Below are 26,754 nucleotides of genomic sequence, written 5' to 3' on the forward strand. Positions count from 1 at the left end.
AAAATGAGGAGGCAGGTGGTTCAGACAGAAGTCTCTCCTCTTCTTCCCTAAGAACGTAGTACATCCTGTGGAAACGTTTGCCTGGTGTGCGAGCCCCATGGAAACCGACGTGATGAGGTTGTTGAAAAGTGTCGGGTCTGATGGAGAATAACCATCCTGTTTGAGGAACCCCATCAGACCGGATAACATCCACATAGTATGCGATAACACTCTGACTGATTGCGGAAGGTGTCTTCTAAGATACTGGCTTCCCTGGCCGAGATAGATACAAGATGGTTCGATGATGGAGCCCGAGATAGAAGAGCCTCTACTAACTCGTTCAGCGGCACCCTAACACCCGTAGAAGGGTTACCCGCAACCCTATAAAAGCCCTTCCGAACAGGAAGCAAGGATGAATCCTGCTTACCTGATCCTATCACAACTGCCAACCTATTGTCAGCCTCTCTCAAAGCCTGCTCAAACCTGACAAACCAGACCAGATTCTTTGGTGACTGTGTTACCACCAGCTTCGTTGCATAAAGCGACTCGAACATCGCTTGGTTCTGCTGTATCGGCTCCTCCAGAGCCTTGGACTGTGGATACAGCGAGTGGATAATGTCCAACATCCGTCTGTATTCAGACTCATTGGCCAAAGGAAGACTAGCCTTCGGTATCTGATCCTCTTCTTCACAGGAACAGCCTTTGTCGAATTGGTCCGACTGAGCCGAAACCGGAAATGAGACAGACTGACCCCTAACAAACACTGAACCTGATGATCCAGAACACGACACCCCTGGGTGCGCAATACGGACACCTGACAAATCAGTCCCAAACATCTTAGGAGTCGCCGAAATAGGTTGTGCAAAACCCACACCCGCCAAAGATGATGACAGAACACCTGGGTCAGTCACACCTGGGCGGACAACGCCCACTCCTGAGAGCGGAGAGACCGAAACACCAGCACCACGCAAACCTGGATGTAGCAGGGTTCCATGAGACTGGGGATCCGGAACAGAAGGCCCCCTACTTAAAGAAGACAAGGGAAAGGGTCCCTGATTACCTGAAATCAAACCCGAACCTACATAGACCGCCTTAGCCGGAAGGACAGAGGAACCTGTCGGAAAAGTTGAAAAAGGAGGAACTGAAGGGAGAAGAAAGGAAGAAGCCACACTCAGAGTTACTACCGGAGCTCCTGTCGACAATGTTGGGCAGGTAGAGAATATTCCAGTTAACCCCGAACTTGAAAGGGATTCGAAGGGAAGATTACAAGGTACCGAACCCGAAGAAACAGGAGAAGACGAAACACCAGACATCTTAGGTACCTGGGGAATTGTGGAAACTATCGGAACTGCAGGATTAAATACTGCGGCAGGTGCACTGCCAACTGCCCCAGTAACTATATCAGAAGCCTACGATGGTACGGGATTCACGGTGGATGGCACCGAAGACAAACCCGCTAGGGGCATAGATGCCGGATAAGCTACCAAAGCACCCAGAATGTTCCCCGAAAGGTGGCTAGAGAGGGAAGGTTGAGAAAGAGTAGCGGAAGAAGGTTTGGAAGCCGTAGAGGATAAGGAGAAATCTGAGGTTACAGAAGAGGCCATAGATTTTAGAGAAAGAAAATATACAGATTCCGGTCCTCCCTTATAATCCTGAAAAGTTAAGTATATCTTAGTTTAACCAGACCACTGAGCTGATTAACAGCTCTCCTAGGGCTGGCCCGAAGGATTAGATTTATTTTTACGTGGCTAAGAACCAATTGGTTACCTAGCAACGGGACCTACAGCTTATTGTGGAATCCGAACCACATTATAGCTAGAAATGAATTTCTATCACCAGAAACAAATTCCTCTTGTTCTTCACTGGCCGGTCGGAGATTCGAACTCACGACCAACAGAGTGGTAGTTGAGAACGGAAGCCGCTCATCCAGTGAGGAACTTATAATCCTGCAATACATCATTTGTGAATTCTGGGAAATTCTTCATTACATGATCGTGGATATTCAAAAACCCTATATTGACACACTGTCTGACCAATGACCCATACCCTTGAGAAAGACCCAGTAAATTAGCATTATATTCTGCTACATTTAATGTCCTATCAAATGAATCATCACCAACCAATGAAAATTTATCCCCAGAAGGAAAAGGAACTCTAGCAGAGGAAGGGAAATCCTCCGACCTTCCCGAACCTGGCAAACTTACTATGTCTACATCCTCCTCAACCAATTAAGCAACATTTTGTTGCAAGGAGACTGCAGCCAGAAAAAGAACAGCTGCTGGATCTAACAGAGATCCCGGAGCCTTAATTACACCCGTCCCCAAAAAAGGCTGCACCTTCAACTTCTCTCCTACACTCTTTGCTACCTCACTGCCCCTATTCGTCTGTGTCAATCCTACTTCTAGATTTACCTCTGGACTTACATTATCCGAAGAAAGGGGGAAATCTGCTGCTAACACTGCCTGCTCCACGCCAGGGGGGCTGGCAGATTATATCTTCGAGGTTTGCGGTTCTCCATGACCCCTGGCACCCGTTAGGGCTGGTTCTGGAGCAGGCACGAGAGCTGAAAAAGAACGGTTAGTTTCTATTTCCCTATTACCTATATTTTGTTCTTTAATTCTGATAACTTAGTCATAAAACTAGAAAATAAATTCGTCATGCTAGCTGATAATTTATCTTCGAATTTCCTGAATAACTGTTTCTATAGCTTCTTTATCTAAACTCTGAGTTTCTGCAGCTGGTTCCCTACATTTGCTCTTGGAAGCTAGAGATTTTCTATGCTTAACATAATCCTCCATTTGATCTTTTGACCATGACCTACATTTGTCACATTTCAAAGTTAAGCTACATTGCACCTTCCTACAAGCTATACAAACTGAATGTCTGTTATGTCTGAGGGTACTCATCCTCCGTTTGCAAGCTGTGCATGATCAGCGAGTTGCAGCGTCTCCAGCTGTTGCGGTTTCGGTCGCAGTTGTTGTAGCCAAAGTTGAAGCAGTTGTGCTATCCAAGGGGGGCATCTTTTTATTCAATCTATCCATCGCGAGTCCAAAACGAGCCAGAGACTAGACGAGAGAGAAAATCCAAAGCCAGGCGACAGAACAATCCAGGAGAAAAAAGCAAAAATCCGGTCCAAGTCATTATCCAATATCAATAAAGTCAGTATATGGGGCTCAGGCTGATAACCAAAAGTTCGCCTGAAGCAGGAAACATCCATGCAGCAACGCAAACAGAAAGCAATTGGGGAACCTGGCCTCGCGCGGCTGGGACTTGCAGCAGCGCTGCCAACAGTGCTTCAGGTGACTCATCTTGACAAGATTTCCTGTAAGCATTGGTAACGCTGACAGTTGATTACCCAATTAGTGGGTAAAAGTTACGGGGATATAGTTCGGGCTGGTGGGTAACCAGGGATAATTCAAGTGTTCAAGGGGTGTATTGCAATATAAATAATTGTAATCCAACACTCAAATGGTCACATGCTTGTAAAGCAGCTATCACAATGTATATTCTAACTTTTCGCTGACTGTCTAAGGCGTTGGCATGTTGTATATTTTTACTTTTTGAAGACCATATGGGCAGTTGCCAAATAATATATTGTTACTTTCTACTGACTATCTAGGGAATTGCCACATTGTATATTTTTACCTTTTTACTATCTAGGCAGTTGCCACATAGTATATTTTTACTTTTTGCTGACTACCTATGTATTCTAAATGTTTACTGGGCACACTCTTAGCTGACTTCTGGGACTCCCAAAGCTGTTTACTTTAGGTAAAGATTGAAAGTTTAAATAAGGTAAGACATACATTTGCCCTATTTGATAGGTCAACATGGTAATCAGTTTGGATTCTGATATACTACCATTAAGCGGTGGCCTTTCCCAGTCCACAAGTTTCAACCTATTGGTGTACTTTGTTCGTATTTTCACTTTAATGGGGGGGTGGTTAGTTTCTGATGTCAAGTTAAGTATACCTTAGTTTAACCAGACCACCGAGCTGATTAACAGCTCTCTAGGGCTGGCCCGAAGGATTAAATTTATTTTACGTGGCTAAGAACCAATTGGTTACATAGTAACGGGACCTAGGCTACACCTTATTGTGGGATCCGAACCACATTATAATGAGCAATGAATTTCTATCACCAAAAATAAATTTCTCTAATTCTCCATTGGCCGGCTGGAGAATTGAACGTAGGCCCAGCAGAGTGCTAGCCCAGAACGATACCAACCGGTCCAATGAGGAACTACAGTTTCTGATGTCAGCACCTCCAGGCTAGGTCAGGGGAAGGCACACTAATTCCAGGTTAGGTCAGGATGTATCCCTACTGAAAAAGGTCTTGGTATGATTTTAAACAAGCCACAAGAAGTTACAGGCAAAGCCAGGCCACATATTCGAAATGGAACTTACAGCTACCGACCTACATACATACCCTACGTTATGGTCAAGTTTGTGAAACATAAGGACAGTCTGGAAATTGTATATGTATGTATATATGTAAGTTAAGGTAGGGTCAGAATGTATCGGCTAATTAGCATTTTTACACAGCCTATTACCAAGAAGTTGCAGCCAGTGCCAGGCCAAATGTTTGAATGGAAATTTAAACCCACTGACCTACACACATACACTGTGGTCAAGTTTGAAGAACTTTAAAACTAGGTCTGGAAAACAACGCTTTTCTCATAATTTCGCACATCCCAACTACGAAGAGCGGCAAAATACTTTGCTACTCCAACTCTGGTCCCATGGTTTCATATCGATACCTTATTCTGTAATATTTTGAACTTCACTGATGATGTGATTGGGTAGCCTAGTATGCTGAGTAAGGAGAGGGGTTAGGCGTTGGCAATTTTGCCTCCTAGTGAAAACAGTAGAACTAAGCAGTAGCTCTGCGGCGGCGACTACCTTCTAACTTGACTTTTTCTACAGTTTTTTAGTTCCTAATTATGGATTTACCTTCAATTTTTGTCGGACAAATGTAATTAACCTGTAATTAACCCCTGAAGTCCATCCAACAAGGGGTTTTCATAAGCGATCTTCACAAGACAGAGCATGGCTATGTCTGTTTCGAATGGTTCATATCTCGTCCGGCAAGTGCAATAACTTGTTGACGTATGGGTAACCCCGCCCACCCGGGCTAGTACTAAACATGGCAAAGGGATATTCCATTTGGCCGACAACAAACAAACCCACCACCAGAATCAGAAGCCCGAAGAGTGTAGAAAAAAACCAGTTTCCGGTAAAAACAGGCGTGGAGCTAATACTTAGAATTACCGCGAAAACTTCCATAGAATAAAAGTTACTCTACTTGCTCTGAGCCACCCGAAGAGAGTCGGGGGCACTGCACCCTAAGTCAGGTTAGGAAGGTAAGGTCTGGTTAGGTCAAGACGCAGCATTCTCAGAAAGGTTAGATTTGGCAGTCAGATTTCTCATGCCAAACCTGTCTCCCTGCTCTGCACACGCTCCATGTGTTTCTCACCTGGGGAGTACATTTGCTAGCCACTGCCTGACTTCGGCTAAAAGTAGGGTAGATGACCAGCAAAACCTATGGTAGTGAAGAGCCTAACTAATATACGGTGTTAACTTTTTTCACTTGATTTGCATTCACATGAAACAAGAAGCAAAGTAGTCTTCAACAAACCCCATCATGGCATTCATCATTAAGTGGTAACTGGTATTTGGGGTGGGGGCGGAGCTCAACAAATGTCAAGTAAGTTGATCTACCATGAGTAAAGTCATCTAGGCCTAAAACGTACTGTATTATCTTTAACTGAAAAGCAAACCGTACCTTCTAATATACGGCTACCAAGAGTCTTTATACAACGCAATGTTCGAAATATATAAGCAACCTATGTCAGCCTCATATAATTAATCTAAAAATGACAAAATACTTAACATGCGACGATGCAGTATCTTCTTCCATGGTGCTACCATGATCATGACACTTCACCTTATAAGATCTTTAGCAAAAGACGGATACTTTAACGTTAACTGCATTCGCTGGATATATGATCTTTACGACTTTAAGAAATTATTAAGAATCTAATCCAGGTAAACATACTCATCTTATACCAAACAACTCAAATTGATTTCCGTAAATCAATATAGTATGATAACTTTCTATATTTTGCAATTAAAATAATATATTTCTGATCCTTGAATCAAAAAAAAATATTCAATGGTTATTTCTATCGTTTGTTATAAGTATTATATTATTTTTATGAAATAAAAATGAGATTGGATGTAATTATCAAATGTCATGTAGTGCCAATTTCATGTTTCCTGAATGTAAACAAACACTTCCTCGGATTTGTCACCGATTTTTACAGAACTTCCCCAATGCCTGGACATTTAAATCAAAATGTATTTGTTAATTTTTATCGCGACATATTTAGTTAATTCATTAAGCAGTATATTAAATGGATGTTATCAAAAGTAGACGTCTCGCTTTTTTACCGTCTTTTGTATTGATCAATAAATAAGTTGGTCATCTGTTCAGATTTAATTGTAAATATGAATGTATAAAATATACATATAAACTTATAAATTTTCTTTAAAATATAAACTGAAGATAAATATCTCGTCTATATGGATTATTTACAACAAGTAGTGGTTACTACGAAAGACAACGATTAAGTTGGTTTGGCTGTAAGTTGTGAGGTTTTTCGTTGATTCGCATTCGTCGCTTGTTCCTTTAGTTGTTTTTACTATCATTACCATTATTGATATTAATAGCCATAGCAGTAATGTACATTCTTACTTATTGAAAATAATTCTAAAAATATATGCTAAGTTTCGAAGAATAGACTGCTCCTATAAGAAAAAGAGAAAATGGGCAAAAAGTATGAGGCCAGTATATATAGTAAAACCAAAAAATGTCAGTTATACAGGTAATGAGAAAATCAGATAACTTATTCATTTACTTATCTTGTCCCCACTTTCTTTCTTTCTTTAAGCTGAAAACCTTTGTGGACAGAGTCAACAGACTTATTTTAACCAAAGTGCGCTCCAGAGGGAAATCAGTCTGAAGAATAAAGCAAGTTATAGGAAAGTGCGATATTTGAATAGCCTATGAGGCAATAAAAAACAAAAATGTTACACCAGAGTTTAGGGAACGTAAGCAGAGGGCTGGAATGAATTTGTTCCTCACTTGAATATTTGGAGACCAGAAGATTCCAAAAGTGCACCAGGCAAGCTATTCCACCTTTTGGTTGTAACCAAGATGAAACTTCAGCAAACTGAATAGTATTAAACCCAAAATGCTAAAAAAACGACGCACTGTTTGCAGCAGCATCCTGCCTAGTGTTGAGAGCAAAAACAGTTAAGGTTAGGTAAAGAAGAGTGCAGAGGATGTTTGTTGTTATGATGTTTGCTGTTGCAGTGCATTTTATACAACAAATGAAATGAAATCACTTTACGTTTATGCCACAAGTCAACGTTAAACGTTGGCAAAATAAACTTGACTAATGACATAACTCTATCCAAGAGTTTGAGATGAGCGTCAGAAGCTAAAGAGTACGTAAATAGCAGTACTCCGTACAAGGAAGATGAAAAGCGTAAAAAAAGAAAAAAAAAACTGATAAAATAGCTTCATCCCGAGACATTCTAAAATATTTCTAATAGATGTCATTTTTTTTAGCAACAGAGGGAGTGATATAACATATGTGCTTCTCAAAAGTCAATTTCTGATCAAAATACGTGTCACGTAAAATTTGAAGTCACTGACATACAGACATTTAAAGTCGTGCCATTTAAATCTAAACCAGTATGCCAAGGAAACCAGAGCTCTGTTCAAGGATTCTACAATCACAGACCGTACAGATATATAGCAGCCGATGAATAAGTACGAAAATAAGGTAAAGGACCAAAGTGCTTCAAAGTAACTTGAGAATCTTCCACGGTAAAGGGAATGAAAGCCAATCCAACTCTTTTATGTACGACCTCTGTGGCAGACTATGAAGTGCGACACAATTGTACACCGAAGCGAGCAGCACTAACCTAACTCCACCGAAAAAACAAGGATGATACCAGGTCTCTACTGAAGTCAGGTTCATGGAAGAAGGCCAGCTAGAAAACATGCCAATAATTCTCTAAATCCAGATTACCATTTCACAACGAGTAAACTTAGTCACCATTTGTTAATTTTACTTTGAAAAGTAGATCAACTTTTATGATAACCACCTACTATTTCGAACGTGCAATAAACAATGAGGTTTACTGAGACTGGCAGGAAAAAGTGAGGGTGGGCGGCATTATCAAGTTTTTTTTTCTATTTCAGAGGGTTCACAGTAGTTAAAGATGAATTTCAAACCTTAAAGTAAATTATTAAACACCTCAATTCGTATAAATTAGCGAGTGAATCCATTAAATCGTTTCTATTTTAAACTTGGCAATTTGAAGCTACTGTAGAAATGTTTCAGATTTCTGTAATATTGACGTATAACAATAATGAAAGGAAATTGTCCGGAGTTTAATCTGGTTAAATGACAAGGGATTTAAAACAATGTCCAGTTGAGTACTACTCACTGAAAGTCATCTAAGTTTTGACGCTGCAGTGCTCATTCTTCCACCCTTTATTTCTCTTAACTGCTCTAATGTGTAACCCACGGAATTTGCTGTTGATAGTGCTTGTTTTTGTTGCTTCTTGCAGATAACCTAAAAGTCACAGTAGATGGACATATGTCATCACCCCCCGTCAAAAATCTGAAATGACGCCCCTGCTCACATCAGGTCTAGATCTTCATCTACTCCACTTTTTTCCACTTTCTTCGGCCATCCTATATGTCTTAATTATGTTACTGCTTTTCTGACTAAATGTACCTCATCCTTCCTCGTTGCATCTCCAGACCATCTACCTCTTTACAGGGTTTAATGCCATAGGGAACATCTGATATTCCCTTTGTCTACAGTAAGAACATGCTACGTGTTTCGTAGTGTCAGCACTCTTCATAACCCTGAGGTGTCTGGTTGTCAAATTGCCTATTACCAGAGGTATTGCTTTTCCTTTATTGGTATGGTATTATCATTATTGCCAAAGTTTCAACCCTGCTTGTTATAACAGAGTGAGTCCAAGGGTCCCAACAGAGAAAGACAAGTATGGACAACGAAAAACAAAAGTAAAGAGTTATCTATCAAAGAGTGACGACAAAGAAAACATAGTAGGAATAACATAAATTATGACACGAGACTCATGTAAGCTTGCTCAGTAATGTAAAATTATTATCACAAATGTTGATGCTCTGAAAAAAGAAAAAGTGTAGTGCTACCTTCGAGTTTTATGAAAACTTGCTCCAGTATTTTACCCACATTTTAAGAGCTGTTTATACAGTATTTATCTCATTACTTGTTTTTCTCAGTTGCATTTCACATTTCTTTTCAGCATGATTAATTTTTTCATACATGGGCAATTTTCCACTATTCAGTAGAGTGGAAATTGGTTAACATGTCGAGTGCCTTTTCCATTTGTTCCACCTAGGTTTCATTTAAATATGAATAATATTCAGTAGTTATCTACTTGAAAAATACTACAGCATTATGTAATACTGTAAATACTTTAGTTTCATAAATTGCATTTCAGACTTCACTTACAACTTCCAACTCTTGTGCAGTACAGTAAGTAGATGGGAAGTTCAAACCAATTTAGTGTACTAGGTGCAAAGGAAAGTAACGCTAAAATTGGTAATCTTGATTTATTTATAATCAATGTAATAACAAAAGAGATAATATAGGCATACAGTAAAAAAAATTGAGGCTTAGTTATGATGAAATTAATACTAATACTGCCAAGCAGGTAGCATTTACATTATTTGTCAAGCTATATAAAAAAACCTTCATACTGTTATTTTATTAGCAATGTACAAAATTACCATTTAAAAATAATGTTGCAATCATCAAATAAATGTTTACTATAAAAAAATATTAAGTGTTTCCAACATACAAACCCTCATTATTACACATGCCTTGAACTGCTGATGTAGCAATAAGTAGACTAAATCACTAAAAATTTAATTAAATAGCAAACAAACACCATGGTGAAAAGATCTACAATGAAAAAGGTGAGAAGAACATGAGAGGTCCCACTCATTCTCAAGATGGAATCTAATTTATAATATCAAGAATCAAGCTTTCAAAAAAATATGGTCTGTATTTCAAGAAACAAAATTTTTATAATGTTCCTACATATATTACAAACCATCTTAGTTTGTATAAACACAAATAATATGTTGATCGAAGATTAGCCAATCCTTCTTTGAATGAAGACAGTGAGGGTATGTTTTATAGGTAAATATGCCCAATTTGTAGTTTGAAGGTTTGAAGAAAATGTATTATGTTGCATCAGAAGTGAAGTTATAAAATTAGTCAGGCACCAAATCTAAGGTACCTTCCAGAGATTCTGGAAGCAGGGAGAGACCTAATACTAGGTATCCATAATATTTGTCATTTCTGTTATTAGGGGAATAATCCTGAACAGAACCACAAACATACCACAAATATGAACAACTCTACTCCAAAGTGCAATAGTGCTTGACAGAATACCAGTGTAGAATATTCAACAAAGGATTAAATCCTTGACCAGCCATCAGAGCTTGTAAGTCAGCAGCAACAACAGAACTCAAAAGAGAATATAAGCACCCACATAGACTGGCTAAGAGAGAAACATTGCACATGACTAATGAAAAGATATCAGTCAGTTCAGATACCCTCTTCAGGATAAAAGAAAAAAAAAGTGGATAATTTGGAACGAACTTTAGAAGAGTTTGTTAAAAGAATGTGTCTGGAATCAGGAGCAATCTAATGGAAAGGAATAATGCCTGCTTATTCTCTGAAACTTCATCTTCAAAGACTTCTTTGCAAAACTGAAACAAACAATATCCACCACAGAATCAGTATTTCCAAGACAAATAATAACATGCTGTTGATAAAATACAAGAGGTTTGTCACATATACCATATAAAAATCACAAGGAAGACATTTTACTTACTTCCCTAAAATACTAACGACAGTATTTAATATAATGTATTACTGAACTGTTATTATTTTCCAGAAGAGCTATAATTGAAATATACATACTGTATCATTTTACAGGAAGGTGCATAGGAATATGTGAAATATAATGCAATAAAAAATTAATACTCTCAAAACTAAAATGCAGTTAATGGTAGTTGACTGATGACGTTCACAAAGTAGAAAAAGTGTAAGAACAACGAATGCCTTACCAGAACAGCAAAGCATTATGTTCAAGCTCATCAGGAAAATAATGTGCCACCTGTGTATTAGAATTTTTCTAAAATGAAGCAGCTCATTCACACTGCCAACAATCAGGCCCATAGCACCAAATAGGAAATCAATTCAATTATGAACAGTGTGCTCACTGCCATACCATTAGTTTAAGGCAACTGTCAAATATGAGGGTCTATACTGTACTATAGCAGAAACACATTTTACATGTATAACATGTACTGTCAACTTTTTGTCAATGCTGACCGTAAAGAAATTTGCAGAATAAGCTTTTGAACATAAACATATTCTAGTAAATTTTATTCAGCAGAATTACATGGTTTATATATCATTTGATCTCTTAACAGGATAATTATAAGGAATACCTATGGAGAAAATGGAATACAGAGTATCAATGGAATGAAGCATATCATACAGCATTAAAAGTACCATTGTTTTGCTCAATTACCATATAATCATTCAATCACCTCTATCATAATATAAATTTCCCATAGTTTATCCATATTCTAATATTTTAGATCTTCAAGTAATTACAGTAAAGCAACATCACATCTGTGACTAATTGCAAGTACTGAACAGTGAGAATCTCTGGAAAAGTCAGCAATCATTAGGGTATTCTTCATTTGTTGCACTTGTACATGTAAATACATGTTATTAGACACCAAAGAAACATTATCAACAAAAATAATGTGTTGTAACAGAAATTATAATAACCTTTCACGAATGATGGTTCATTTTGCTAAACAGATCTGTCATGAGGTAATGAGAAAAATATTAAGAACTTAACACGATTACTTATAATGATAAACCTAAATACTGGCTTGACACTATTTCATGAATACTGTAACATAACATTAAAATTTCCACTACTATGGAATGTAAATTACTAATGCTAACATAATATAAAAATAACAATACCTTATAAAACTACTATACATACAGTACATGTATATTAAAATAAAAATGTTTTATGGGGGGTAACAACATATTGAAAAATCCATGATTCCTGACTCTGGCAAACATCAATCTTTATTCTTCCGACCCATCGTTAACTGTGGGAAAGAAGTCTTGCTGGGTTGAGGATTTAAGCGAGATGCTAAATTCATAATAGGTTCCAAGAGCAATGACCTGTCTTTGACATTAACTTCCCATATCCTTAACCTTTCCATGGCTGCCCATCGCTCAGCTATGTTCAACTCAACAGCTCGCTCCTCTTCTGCTGTGTCACTTTTGTTGCCCAAGATTATAATGGGAACCTGAAAAATTGAGTACAGTTAAGTTACTGTTATTCTACTGTAATGACGCAAAAAGATGCTTATTATAATTTAATGATAGCTGTCCATTTGCAGCTAAGAGGTCTATGAATACAGGAATTTACAAAATTTCCAACCCTTTCTCTTACATTTTTCCTTGTTAGCTTATTAAAAGCCTTGAATAATATCATTATTTTTTCTGCAGTAATGTTCTCTGGTAATAATATAAGTCAATAACATTTTATACCTGCTGATAATAATACTGTATAAAGAAAAATCCATCAATCAAAAACCACAAACATTAAACAACAATGACAAGTTTGGGCACAAGGGTAGCAAATCAGAAACACTTTCACAATGCTTGGCAATCCTCAGGTATAATGCACCAAAAAATGGTTTCCCTAATCCTCAAAACTAGCAGATGTCTGTCACCTTTAACTCTTGGTTTATGATTAAAGAGTCAGTAGTGTGTACCAGTGAGACTGCAGATAGGATTCAATAGTGTAGTCTAGGTTGCTCAATAAGATATTTTCTGTCATCCAAATAAGCTAGAGTAGTGGGTGATGAAAATATTGTATGATTATTAAATTGTTCCAGCTGTAAATTAATTTTTTTTATCATTTGAGGAAACCCTAGCTTATAAACATTATCCATATTTACTGTGTAAGCATTTTGACTTTTCTTAAGCTAACTGGAGTATGTAATCCCAATAGATACCAACCCCTCTGTCAAATTGCTCAACATGAAATTTTAAAAAATACTGTTTCCCACCACCAAACTTTCAGGTACGAAGGGTGGATACACTGTTGCTTAGCTGAGTCAACTTGGAAGCATTCTAAAAGACTTGTACTAATATGAAATACACCAAGGTAGCCCCAAGAGATATGGTTCGCAGAACCTTGACCAACTCTTTGAGGCAAAAACTCACCAGAAATCAGAGATTTCTTCAAGAAATTTGAGTGCAACAGCTCATGAAATGGGGTAAGAAGTTAATTTTCATCATCAGCATTCATGTTTCAACATCAGAGTCCCTTTAAGGGATTAAATATGAAATAGTTCTCTTTGCTCCCTCCTGTCCTCTACACTTTCTGTGTACAGCGCCATCTGGTCTAGGTCCTTGACTATGCTTTCTCCATACCTGCCTACGCATTTCTAATTGTCTTCTTTTGTTATTTGTACTGTGTAACAACTGACTTTTTGACTAACTGTTCCTCTCCCTGAATCCTAACACCCAAAAAGATCTCAATCTCTGAGAACTGTTTATTTCTCGTGCTGTTACTTTTCATTAGTCTATTTAACAAACTTCACAACACATTAGAACAGGAAATATTTAAGGACCTCATCTAAAGACTGTCTTTCTTCTATTCTCTGCATCTACTGACATCATCAGCAAACTGGACAGTGTCAGCTGAGGTGACTCATGCCATGGTTGGTTACTAGTTGGCCTATTTTTAGCACCACACTTCAAAATGAGGAACCAGCTACTGGTAAAGAGTCAATGACATAACAGCTTCTTTTGCCATTATAGTCTTATTGGACCTTATGGCTGAAGTAGAGGTCACCATCCTAGGCTTGCTACCGACATAGCCAGTAGAGTGTATAAAAAGGTACTGTAATTAGTTAGCTCCAAATTCATCCTCTTTTTCCAATATCTCTTCCTCTTCTTTATTGTGCAACTGGTTTGTAATCACTAATAGATAGCATCATTATCTTGATGATGAATAATGGCAATTAGGTTTTCTATCAAATACACAGGTATATATTTTAGTTTCCTCTGACTAGCATCAACTACATATTTCTATGAAAGATCTAGCAGAAATACTCTATGACATTCAGTTAGACAGAGAAAGCAGAAGTTCCACATCACCCGCCCCCCACCAAAAAAGCTATTCACTTGAAGGAAAATAAGAAGTATATGAACTTTATAACCACAACAGTTTCAAATAAACATGTTGTATTTGTATGTTCAATATATAAGCTTCTTCATTGAGTGGGACTGCTCTCATTTAGATCCTGTCAACTGAGGATTTGTAATGATCACTTAAATTCTAAAGATACTGAATGAATTATGCTTTCCTTGCTGGAAGATGGATAACTTCCAAGCATTAGAGTAAATATTCATCACAGGAATTACTCAAAATTCTTTTGTACATTGAATAAATCTAACCCTTTGGCTAACTCTACTTTTTTAACATTATTCATGAGTAAAGTATGAGGTCTGCATTTATGGAAAGCAAAATAATTGTAAACTTGGCATTTTCATACAAAATCATTCAAAATACTGTACAGAATATTTAGGTTTCAAGTTTCTGATAAGTTGACAATATTAGAAAAACTTTATCTGCATGAACCTGAATGGCCCTGTGGCTTATAAAATTTACATATGTGGTAACTGCAATTTTAGAACCACTGGACTTGGGTTATTTCATCTTTACTTATTATGTTAACATTTGCATGTCATGCATTTCTGTCACTGTTTGTAAAATATGTCTAATAACTAGCAACAGCATGAGATTAATGTTTTTTTGTTCAAATGTCAAGTTCATTACATTTCTACTTCAAATGAGAAAAAGAACAAGGTAATTAGCATTCCTGCAGTAACACAAAAGAAAGGGAAGGGTTACTTACATCTTTCTTGTCTTTATTCTTATCAATGTCCTTCTTGATATCTGTTAAAAGCTGGAATGATATGTTGTCTGCAATGGAATAAACAATTATGTACCCATCAGCAAGACTATGGTAATGTACTGGCAGCGTTCTGTTCCGAGCATCTAATCCGGCTGTGTCATAAAATCGTAACTTCTCTCGAGTTCCACGCTCAGTCTCCACAATCCCCACGTAGGTGTCCTCCAGTGTTGGGATATAAGGCTGCTGAACATATACTAGATTCATTAGTATTATAAAGAACTGAATGCAACTTAACAGCATAATTCAAAAGAATCCCAGAGCTAAATTAATTTTATAGTATAATATCTTCAAAATTAACTTCCTTATCTTAATAATGATCTGTCAGTTCCATCTACTTTCATAAACTTTTAATAAGATTCCTTTGATCACAAAAGCAAACGAACAAAAAAACAATGAACAGCAGAAAAGCCAAGCCAGTATTTCAAAATATGATCGTTGGCTGGCAAGGTCTGCTCTGTAACCAAAATTATTACAAATTCTTTATTGTGTAACACTGCAAAACAATTCGTTCCCAACTTTTCTGATTTGGCTTTTGAGTAACGTCTACTAAATGCATTCACAAATTCAATAAGGAAACTCAAAGCATAAAACTGCTGAGGACCATGATACAAAGAGTACATCACAAGCAGAAAAGGTCCCTTCCATCATTAACAATTACTACAATAGTTAATGTGGCTATTCAGAACTTGGTTGGTCTCTTCTAACTACGCATAAACACATAAAAATAAGAGATTTCTGATATGAATAAAAACATTAATTTATACCTGGCAAATTACCAAAGAATAATTCAAGTCTATCCAACGGCCAATAATATACTCACTTTATCCAGCATGGAGTTTGCATATATCGCTCTTTCAAGAATTGAAGTTTTGCCTGTTCCTCTCCCTCCAACAACAATAACTCGACTCGTACGACCCATGATATCTCCCTATGTACAAAAAACCTACAGCATTAAAATTTTTTTAACTACTCTAAAGCCAAATGTTGCTAAAATAGACATTTAATTTTTCATAACATAATTTAGAGCACACCTGAGCTAAAAACATAATCAACCATCCAAATTTCAATAGGACAAAATATCATACTCTATACCTCATATGAAATGTTAAGTACAAGATAGATTAAGGGCCAGGTCCAAGTTAATCCCAACCTTGGTCAAGTACAATAGCTCTAAGTTAGGGTAGTTTTATAGGATCAGAATATATATCCAAAAGTACTACAGACATAATTTTTTGGCATGTCTAGGGGAATAGGATCTACAGATGGGAGGTTAGATTACAATGTATCCATGTAATTAATGTGACATTACTGTGTTTGCTTTTCATCTTGTTGCTTTTTTCCCCTGTGACTTCTAGTGATTATACATATGAACCATGTATTTTTCCAGGTTTTCCTCATGTATTGTGAACATTTTTATCAATGTTATTGGCACTACCAATTCATTTGTGTTTTTCTGACTAAAAACCTGTTTCCAACTCTGGTCTTCCCAAAACTCTCAAATGTAGGGGCAAGGGAAACAAAATACACATAGTACGGCCTGACAATAATGGTAAAAAATGCAAACTAACAAAATAAGCTATTGGAAAAATACAAAGTTTGTATGATCACCAAGAAATTTTTCGTTAGCCTAAGCACACAGGAGTCAGTAAATTTAAGACCCCTTACTGAACTATGTCTGCATTGCTATTTCTTTTTACCTCATCAATTTGAAAATTTTTTTTTTATTTCATGTTTGTCACAAATTATACTTGTTTTCTTACAACAAAGGTACCATTTTTCATAACAAGTTATAAGTAAATGTAGTATAATGCATTACCATCAGTGAACCTTTTTCTAAATAATGAGTATTTGACCTAAACCAATTCTGAAAGCCGCTGCTAATGGTAAAATCGGAACATTTACTGGGACACATCCAAGCCTATTTTTCTTTACTCTAATATAATTACACCTCTCTGGACAACCTAACCTGACCAGAACAGCACATATCAACAAGCAAAAGTTACAGTTTCTGTATGTAAACATTTTAATAACTAGGGTATTCCTTTCCAACAGAAGTGGCACAGAAAGAAAACTTTACCAAAGAGATATGATGAAAATAAAAATGCAGAAATAAGGTAATGTAAGCAATAATGGGCTCTTTGTAAAACAGTGACTATATACTGTATGTTTAAGATATGTTTTTATTTTCAACGTGTATGATAGGGCTTAGGAAGGGGTATAATTGAAGACTACTACCAGGACCGTTTGGTTTGGTAACTACCAGTTTACGTGAAAATTAGGCACCTTGTTTAGTACCAGCCCATGAGAATGAAGGTAAAAACAAACAAAAGACACTAAATATTTTAAACATAATCAAAAGATTTAAACAGAAACAAAAGGCAATAAATGTTCCAGTCAGCGACTGGCAGGATCCAGGCGGTGGTAGTAGTCTTCAGTTTTACCTAGAAGGCACCTTAGGCTACAGATCAATTGCTTTGTTGCAAAGCATAAATTAATGATATCTGTTACTGGGACGTATGCTTTGGTTAGAATATTTTGTTGTTACTATAAATCTTTCATGCAGCTAGATAAAGGTCCTCAAAACTAACTTTCCTATCGCCTCATATGTATTTGATCACAGCTAAACATTCAATGAAATGGTATGTATACTGGTGGCGTAGGTTCTGAAAAAAAGTGGTAAACTTGTGCACAAGTCCATTCTGAAAAGGACAGACTTGTCTCCTAAGTAAATCTGGTTGGGCTGATTTTGGAGTAAAACGAAAAAAACATTCCCATTAAACCTATACTGTACCAGATAGGCTAGGGTAGCTTGTCTTAGGAATAAATTGCTTATCGCTTCACTTTGCAAGCTAATCTACGTCTTACCTACGACAATTTTGTTAAGATCAAGCAAACTTGTTCAGGAACCATCTGTTATTATCATACGGTATTCGGAAGCAGTATGGTCACTATTGTCGTAATGTGGGCGGATATCAACAATGACTTGTTTACATGTTCACGATGCCACAGTTACTAATTGTATAAGAAGAGAGAGAGAGAGAGAGAGAGAGAGAGAGAGAGAGAGAGAGAGAGAGAGAGAGAGAGAGAGAGAAGGGGTTAGGGGAATGAACAAAGAGACAGAAGAAGAAATTAATAATAGAGAGAAACGTGTAATTACAAATAAAAATACTTCAATAGGCATAATGAAGACTCCGAACATGTAGGTTTTAGTGTAGCCTACTTGCAGTGTGACCCGATATACCCGGGTTGTGAGAAAAATTTATGATGCCATACGAGGTCTATAGAGATACCTATGGACCTTGATGTTATATATATACAACCATGTCTTGGCAACAGCGAAGTTAGTTCAGCATTGTTGAGTTTCAGTAGTACTTGTTAAGGTGACCATCTCTAGACGTTTGGTATTCATCTCTTGGTATGTGTGAGAGAGGTGCGAAATAATGAGCAGGGAGACAAGTACTGTACTGCTAGTTTATTGATGTTGTTGTTTCAGATTTAGCTGGCCTTGTGCCACCACGAGCTCTTGCTCCTAGAGCAGCCCGTAATAGTTTATTGATGTTGTTGTTGTTTCAGATTTAGCTGGCCTTGTGCCAGCACGGGCTCTTGCTCCTAGAGCAGCAGTTTATTAATTGATGTTTCAGATTTAGCTGGCCTTGTGCCAGCACGGGCTCTTGCTCCTAGAGCAGCCCGTAACAAAAAGTTTATTGATGTTGTTTCAGATTTAGCTGGCCTTGTGCCACCACGGGCTCTTGCTCCTAGAGCAGCCCGTAACAAAAAGTTTATTGATGTTGTTTCAGATTTAGCTGGCCTTGTGCCAGCACTGGCTCTTGCTCCTAGAGCAGCCCGTAACTCTATGTTGATGATGAGTCTGTGAGACGGTTAGGTTAGATGAAAATTTTATTATGATGCATGAAAGTGATTTTGGTGGGGGTAAGTTTAACGATGTTGTTTCAGATTTAGCTGGCCTTGTGCCAGCACGGGCTCTTGCTCCTAGAGCAGCCCGGACGTCTGCGTACTTCGCAGAGACCGCAGGTACAAAGATTTACAGGTGACCTGAGGTCAAATTATTTCTCTACAAGAACAGGACAGGTTCATACAAAAAACATAGTGATTAATAATGTCTGATGTGTTACAAAAATACTTCGTTACATGTACATAAAGCATGATCATTCGGAAAGACAATAAAATATATAATTTACAAATTTGGTGGTAAACATGTGTTTTCGCCGACCCCAGGTCGATGTGAGGGCACCGTAGAAAACGGGATGTTCATTATAGAGAACGCGTTGAGCGGGGACTTTACATATGTACATAATTATGATCCCGTAACCAGCGCTTATAAGCCTGAAACAGGGATTAGGAATTGGATGATTGGATGCGTAAGCAAAAATGCGGTTGACTGGCAAAAGGGAAATCTCACCCTATAAAGTTTAGTGCATTTCCAGTTTCTTCGTCAATTTAATTGTTTATCAAGTAGTACAAGAGCTGTAATGAAACAAATACAATAAAGTGTTGAATTTTCCAAACAAAAATATGACGGAGATCATTTGATATCGTTACATCTTGAAAAAATGTTTCAACGACCTTTATTGACAGCCCCTTCAAATATGAACTTAATAACTGACGGATGTAAATAAAATCAGTTTGGGGGGATATGGGCAACTACCAATGCTGCAATGCATAGGCTATACTACAGTATATTTAGTTCTGGAAAAGGTAATATGTTCACAATAAAGGCAGTGACAATACAATCAAAATGATAACCCATTACACAAGCTGCAAGTATAGATGTATACTGTAGATAGTATTTGTGGATATCATCCACCATGACATTTAAGAATATCTTTGTCATGAAAACAATAACGCAGTTATATTCACGTAATTAAAGACAGTTAAATTCATTGTCTCCATTTCCACAACATTTTCAATGCTTGTTTAGGTTCTTATGATGCTAGTCCTCAGACCTCTTGCAATACACGTACTGGATATCACTGCTCCAAAATTTGAATGATTCAGCCTCATGAATCCTGTCTTCTTCCAATGTTATTTCATCCCTTTGTACATATTTTGTTTTGTTCTTATTATTTGTTGTTCTTTGATTTCTCTTCAGTCCCATCTCTCTAGATATTTGAAGCAGTCTATTAAGTAGCCTTGCATATCTTGTGTTGTTTTGCTTGCTAAAAAGTTAAGTATACCTTAGTTTTACCAGACCACTGAGCTGATTAACAGCTCTCCTAGGGCTGGCCCGAAGGATTAGACTTATTTTACGTGGCTAAGAACCAATTGGTTACTTAGCAACGGGACCTACAGCTTATTGTGGAATCCGAACCACATTATAGCGAGAAATGAATTTCTATCACCAGAAATAAATTCCTCTAACTCTTCATCAGCCGGCCAGGAAATTGAATTCTAAAAAAAGTAACATCCATGTATTCGAAGTCTGTCGACTTTACATCGCTACTCCAATCTGTCTCTTCCATCTCTTGCCACTTTTTCATTATAAAATCTACGAGAAGGGAAAAAAGCAAGGGTGAAATGATATTCCCTTATAGCATCATACTACTAACTGAAAATATATTTTACCCCCTTCAACATTAACTTAACACCTACTTCGTTCATGGATAATTTCTGTTAGTTTTAAGTATTTAATGGGAATCACGTAGTGACGCAAGACCTCCCATGACATATTAGTCTGTGGACGCTGCCAAATGACTTCTCGTCGTCGACAAAAGCCATCAGAAGGGAATTTCTTAATTTCATACACTACATTAGGTCTTGCCACAAATATTTGATCTAGGCAACCCCTGCCTTTTCTAAAACCAGTTTGTTAAATTTCTTTCTCCAGTCTTTTGAGAATAAGCGTATTGATCATTCTCATCAGGCTTTGTTTCCTCACGCATTTTCTGCAAACAGCCTAGTTAGTATACAAAGTTGTCATCTAAGCATCAGCCAGAAATTCAGTAGTCTCTGCAGTGACTCTATCATATCTTGGTGTTTTCCATCTCCTAAGTTCCTTTATGATTCATTCCACTTTAAAAACTGAATTCATTCATAAGCAGTCTTGGGCATTGTAGCATATCTGGTCTTCCACTTGCATTCAGGCATTTTTGTAATTATTTTCCTAAATACGTACATACATAGATACATATCAAGCAGATTTTCATGGAGACATTAACTCACCTGAAATTGCATTTACGTAGTATTTCCAGTGACCCGCCAATGGTTGTTATCAATGCATTACTGCCTCGTTCCGAAAAAGTTGAGAGATCTTACGTGGAATGGGAGGGGCAGAGTTTCCTGTCAGTCTAAGAGCTCTCATTGCGTTCTTCTGCTATGTCTGAATGACTTCTTGGAAATCGATACCCTTTCTATGAAATTCTTTGTTCTCTAGTTAATTCTGCGGACTAGCTGGAGGATTAACAAGACATTTGTTTCGGGTTGTCTTTGGCTCGAAGCAACATTTTAAAAAATCATGAACAAACCTGTCTATTAATAAAATTATTAATCATTCTCTTTTATCAGCTAATTGAGAGGGAGAGAGAGAGAGAGAGAGAGAGAGAGAGAGAGAGAGAGAGAGAGAGAGAGAGAGAGAAGGGCTGGACATTAAATAAAACCTATGATTTTCTTGAATCTATTTTATAACTCAGGATGCTGGGATGAGTCTTAATGAATCTGAGGGGTCAGGGATAAGGGTAGGTTAAACGCTTAGTCAAGATTCCTGGCCACATTTGAGCTGCAACGACTCTTCCCTGTTTTGCAATGGAAAGGTACCGCCTGCATTAAACGCCCTAATAAGGGCTGCAATACTGTCTCTCCTCCGCAAGCACATTCATCAACGGCGGCAGTTAAATCCTCGCGCACTCGGTTTTTGCTTTATCTCCGGGTGACTATGATACCAGCTCTTGGCTTGTGTTGATTATGGATAGTGTTGTGTATTTTCAAACCGCGATGACAACCTTATCAAATGGTCCAGTGGCAGGCGGACGCATCATTCTGAGACAACGGCGGAACACTGCGAAACGAATCCATTGTAACTCGCTCTTGGTTGACAGCTGAGCGAAGCTCTCTGGGAAGGATCGTTCAAACTCGGCGAGTGAGGATCAATATCGGCACGAGTGAATACCGAGGGAGACGCAGCAGCAGCAGCAGCAGCGGTGCAGGAGGAGGAGGGAACAGAAGGAAAGGCCTTTCCAGCCAACAACTCTTCAGTGACAACTCGGGTCGAGGTGGGGTTGGTACTCGAGCGCAAAAGGCCTGCTTTTGACCTCGCTAGTGGCTCCTTCCGAGGTCACGTGACTCAGCGAGGTCGAGGGAGGGCTTGAGGTTATCAGCCCCGCCTGTCAAAAGGATCTGGAATAACGTCTGTCAGTCGATCATTGGTTTAAACGCCTCTTTTGGCTGGAGGGGGCGTGTGATTGTTAAGGCTATATAATATCCCTTTTAGATATGAAACTAGTGTCAAGTCATCCTCGTATTTCACTAGATGAGTAAGAAAAGGCTGTGCCTTTGATTCAGAATATTCTGTAGTTGCCTCTCTTCTGTCTCTTTCTTTTATGGGTGCATTGCATACCGGTTGCGAATAGAGGAATACCACAGAAAAAGGAAACGAATATGCTATAGAAGTGAGCCTTTGTTTGCACAGTAAGTGTGTAAAGTTATAAAGTGAGTCTCGTTGATGATATTTTGCTTTTGTGATTTCTAATTCCCTAGGAGGACTAATGCTATCCGACAGAGGTTTTTTACTTCGAAGGAGCTGTAATTTCTATCAGTGTTGAATATTGTCAGGGAACCATTGTCAACATCTACGAAGACAAAGACATACAAGGCAAACTGACCGGTCCACCTGTTTTGCTTCTGGCTTAATTTTTAACCAGTTTTCTCGGATTATGAAAAGGAAAAGTTTTATGTTGGTGTTACCGCAAGCAATTCATTGAGTGATGTAGTTACTGAAAGATGTTTTGCGCCAGAAAGAATGCCATAAATGATTGAAAAGATAACTTGTCTCACTTGGCAGTTTAAGAAAACATCATAACAAATTCAAGCTTTGGAGGTGAAACTGAATCGTAAAGATAAATAATTCACGCCTCTGCGTCTGCGAGACAAAGAATGTCTCGACAGAGAGAAGGAAAATTTCAATGAAAAATCATACCAGTCGAAAGGGGTGTTAGAACGGAGCAGGAGAAATCCGTGACTGTCCCGCAGGAGGAAGGAAGGACGTCAATCAAGCAAGTTCCGCTAATCACACGAAGGCGAAACAGATCTTCCACGTGTCTGGTAGGGGAACACCACCGCCTGTACTCACTCCTCCTCCGCCTCCTCCTACTCCTCCTCCTCCTCCTCACATCTCTTCGCCTAAAACACGTGGTGAGTTAAACAGGCAGAAACTTTTCCTCTCCTTGTCGATTCTTCCGAAGTCTCGCGATTTTTCATTTGGGAATAAAGAATGGCCGCTTGATAGTCATTCGCGGGTTGGATCTTGCCAGCGTGTTGGAGATTTTATATTAAACATTTAAAAACACTGACTTGTAGCTACTGTCTTTTCCATCATAGATGACCATTTTGTGATGGTGCCATTTTATTATGATAAGGCAATCTATCAATCAGATTCAACTGAAATTGATCATGTTCCATTTCCGTGTTCAGTTGATTGTTTTTCGTTATTGTAATATTTTCATATTCCAGATAACTTAACCGAATGGTATTCGTTCCTGTCATTATGGTTGTTTACAAAGAAGCGGTGAAAACTAAGTAAAACTGGAATGAATCTCCATTCAGAGTCTAAGAAGATTCTTATTTAGTCTCTTCTTTTAACTGACTTGTCTTCAGACGAGCTAGAATCTTTCGCCTCCTCAGCATATAATATTGAGACACTATTGCCCATAGTACGTCATTATACATATAACACAATATGTACATGTATATACATACATATATATATATATATATATATATATATATATATATATATATATATATATATATATATATATGGGGTGTGTGTTTGTGTGACAGGTCATCGTTAATTTTACACTTGACGTTTTGGTACTTTCAAATGCTAAGCCGAAAATATTCCTGAATTCATCTCGATATTAGTGGGTTGTCCGTGGTTTAATATTTGAAAACATATGCGTGTCTGCAGGCGGGGGAGGGAGTGGCGGCCGGGCTCCTGTGTCACTAACATTTCCGAATCTTGGAGATATGGCGATTTAATGAGCACATCCCCGAAAACCTTCCAGCCACCCTCTGCTAGGACTAGGACCGTCGCTATGCATGAACTCATTACAGATTGCCTCAGTCCAGAAATAGCTACAGTGGAGATATTGATTCCTGAACCAGACAGACATTCTTCAACTCGTATTGATTGGTGACTAATCGAGTTCCTTCAATGTTGCTCGATCGAGCTCAGGAGCTGTTGAGTGTTAAACTTAACTTCTAATCTTTCTAATTAGGGTCTTTTAGCATTTTGCAACTCGCCAAAGTAGCAGAAAATGTAAGTAAAAAAAGACTTTAAATTGTTTTTCTAATGTTTCCGAGTAGTGTCTTAGCATTTAATACCTTTCTAAAACGTCCCATGTTAATCTTTATAGTTATCGTATTTTGGTTTAGATATCTCTAGAAATTCTGAAATGGCACTGGAGAAAGTCTGCAAGCCCGATTTTAAATCTGTCTGCCTAAAGCCTTTTGGTATTTCATATCTCCGCAAAAGTCTGAAATTACGATTAGGCCTACCAAAGAACTCGAACACTCTTTAGTCTTTCTAAAGAGAGTCTTCTGGCTCATAATTCCAGTTTAGTTAGTCAGGTGACGAGATTATCAAATACCTAAGAGGCAGAATTGCTTTTATGCTTTTCTGTTCTCTTTCGGCTAGACTCAAAAATGTCGCAACTTGGATTTTCCGAGCGAAAGACCACGACTGAAGAATAGCATCTTTCTTGAAATCTTTGCAACACGTTCGCCGTGCTTTGGGCATTCCGATCGGGGAAATTTAAGCAATTTGGGTTTGGTTAGTACATGGTTGGGTGGCCGCTTATGAAAGTCAGACTCATAATCATAATGCTTGGAAAGTTTCAGCAGGCTTTGGCATGCCCAGAGTGAGACCCGAACTGAAAATTTCCCGTAAATCAAAATCACACTCAGATGGATTTGGATCAGCGTCTTCTTCACGAAACTTAATATTTGTTAGACTTGCAACAGACCCGAGCAATTTGGCACGTGGGGCAATAGGTCACAAAGAAGACCGAGAAGACAATACTGTCAGTTTTAGTTTTCTGTAAAAGAAAACTATTGTGCCGGCTTTGTCTGTCCGTCCGCACTTTATTCTGGCCGCATTTTTTCTGTCCGCACCTTTTCTGTCCGCCATCAGATCTTACAAAACTAGTGAAGCTAGAGGGATACATACTGGTTTGTTGATCATTCACCCTCCAATCATCAAACATACCTAATTGCAACCCTCTAGCCTCAGTAGTTTTTATCTTATTTAAGGTTAAAGTTAGTCATAATCGTGCTTCTGGCAACGATATAGGATAGGCCACCACCGGGCCGTGGTTCAGGTTTCATGGGCGGGCCGCGGCTAACACAGCATTATACCGAGACCACCGAAAGATAGACCTATATTTTTTTAATTCAGTTTGACGTGTACCGGAGGACTTGATATTATTAAAACCAACCCCCACCCCCTTTTTTTTAAACATGAACTAAAATTAAGAGCAATCAAAGGGAATGTTGGTATACCCTACTTATTTTTTTATGATATTCTGCTTGTTGTTAAATCTCTATGCTACTCATACAGTCTTTGGTTGCATAACAGTTCATTTCCACTAGATTTTTGTTTAAATTTTCAATCCTTTCATTGTGCGCTTCTTCACTGAATTGCCAGTTATGTTTAGCCTTTCTCTTTTCTTGTTTACGTCGCATTTTCTTATTCTCTTTATAGTTACGTCTGTTTCATATACAGACGAAAAACTCTTCTGAGCTGTAAAGTCATTAAGTTAATCTTACATGTTTTCCTCCAAAGTTTGAAACATGTACTGCTGACATTAAGAATTTTGTTCTTCCTTTACAAAAACTCTGAAACCTTAATACGATTCACCACAGAGAGAGAGAGAGAGAGAGAAAGAGAGAGAGAGAGAGAGAGAGAGAGAGAGAGAGAGAGAGAGAGAGAGAGACAAACGTAACTCACTAGAAATTTAATATAGTTTCGCTGAGGTATGAGAAAACTTCATCCTGAAGTCTCGAAGAAAACGAAAACGGAAAAGAGAGAAGGAGAAGGAGCATCCGAAATACCTGTGGAATTTTTAAATGGATTCTGTGTCCATTGGGGATGTAGTTATTTCATAATATTACGAGGGAACAATGCCAGAAATATTTGAAAGCAATGCGAGTATCTTCTTTCCGCGCACTGTACGTGAAATTCCATTGAAATTCTCATTTTCATATCGCCATAAATGTCTCTCTGTTGTTTTTTATCTTGCAAAGTCTTGTGGTGTTTCAGGTACTGTACACAAACACACATACACATACATACATACATACATACATACATACATACATACATACATGCACATATATTATATATATGCATATATATAAATGTATATATA

At 37.9% G+C, this 26,754-nt stretch overlaps 2 protein-coding genes across 4 annotated transcripts in view; both read right to left on the bottom strand.

Annotated features, from left to right (window-relative positions):
- The window catches only part of LIMK1 (LIM domain kinase 1), a 100,284-nt gene extending 94,351 nt beyond the window's left edge, over positions 1–5,933 (bottom strand). For both annotated transcript variants that reach the window (XM_067109879.1, XM_067109877.1), the window contains exon 1: positions 5,871–5,933. In XM_067109879.1, coding sequence (XP_066965980.1) covers positions 5,871–5,898 — 28 coding nt within the window. In that variant the 5' untranslated portion in view covers positions 5,899–5,933. The remainder of the gene's footprint in view (positions 1–5,870) is intronic.
- A 3,712-nt stretch (positions 5,934–9,645) lies between these two features.
- kappaB-Ras (NFKB inhibitor interacting Ras like 1) lies at positions 9,646–18,335 on the bottom strand. Of its 2 annotated transcripts, none has more exons than XM_067109880.1 (4): positions 18,020–18,335; positions 15,975–16,082; positions 15,095–15,337; positions 9,646–12,469 (listed from the first exon to the last, which is right to left on the bottom strand). In XM_067109880.1, exons 2-4 carry the CDS (start codon positions 16,071–16,073, stop codon positions 12,236–12,238), a joined length of 576 nt encoding a protein of 191 aa, XP_066965981.1. In that variant the 5' UTR covers positions 16,074–16,082; positions 18,020–18,335; the 3' UTR covers positions 9,646–12,235. The 2 variants fall into 2 exon arrangements, with proteins under 2 accessions (XP_066965981.1, XP_066965982.1); XM_067109881.1 differs by having other exon boundaries at positions 15,095–15,334; positions 18,020–18,168.
- Positions 18,336–26,754: the final 8,419 nt, after the last annotated feature.

This window comes from Macrobrachium rosenbergii, chromosome 10 (genome assembly GCF_040412425.1).
Source record: "Macrobrachium rosenbergii isolate ZJJX-2024 chromosome 10, ASM4041242v1, whole genome shotgun sequence".
NCBI lineage: Eukaryota > Metazoa > Arthropoda > Malacostraca > Decapoda > Palaemonidae > Macrobrachium > Macrobrachium rosenbergii.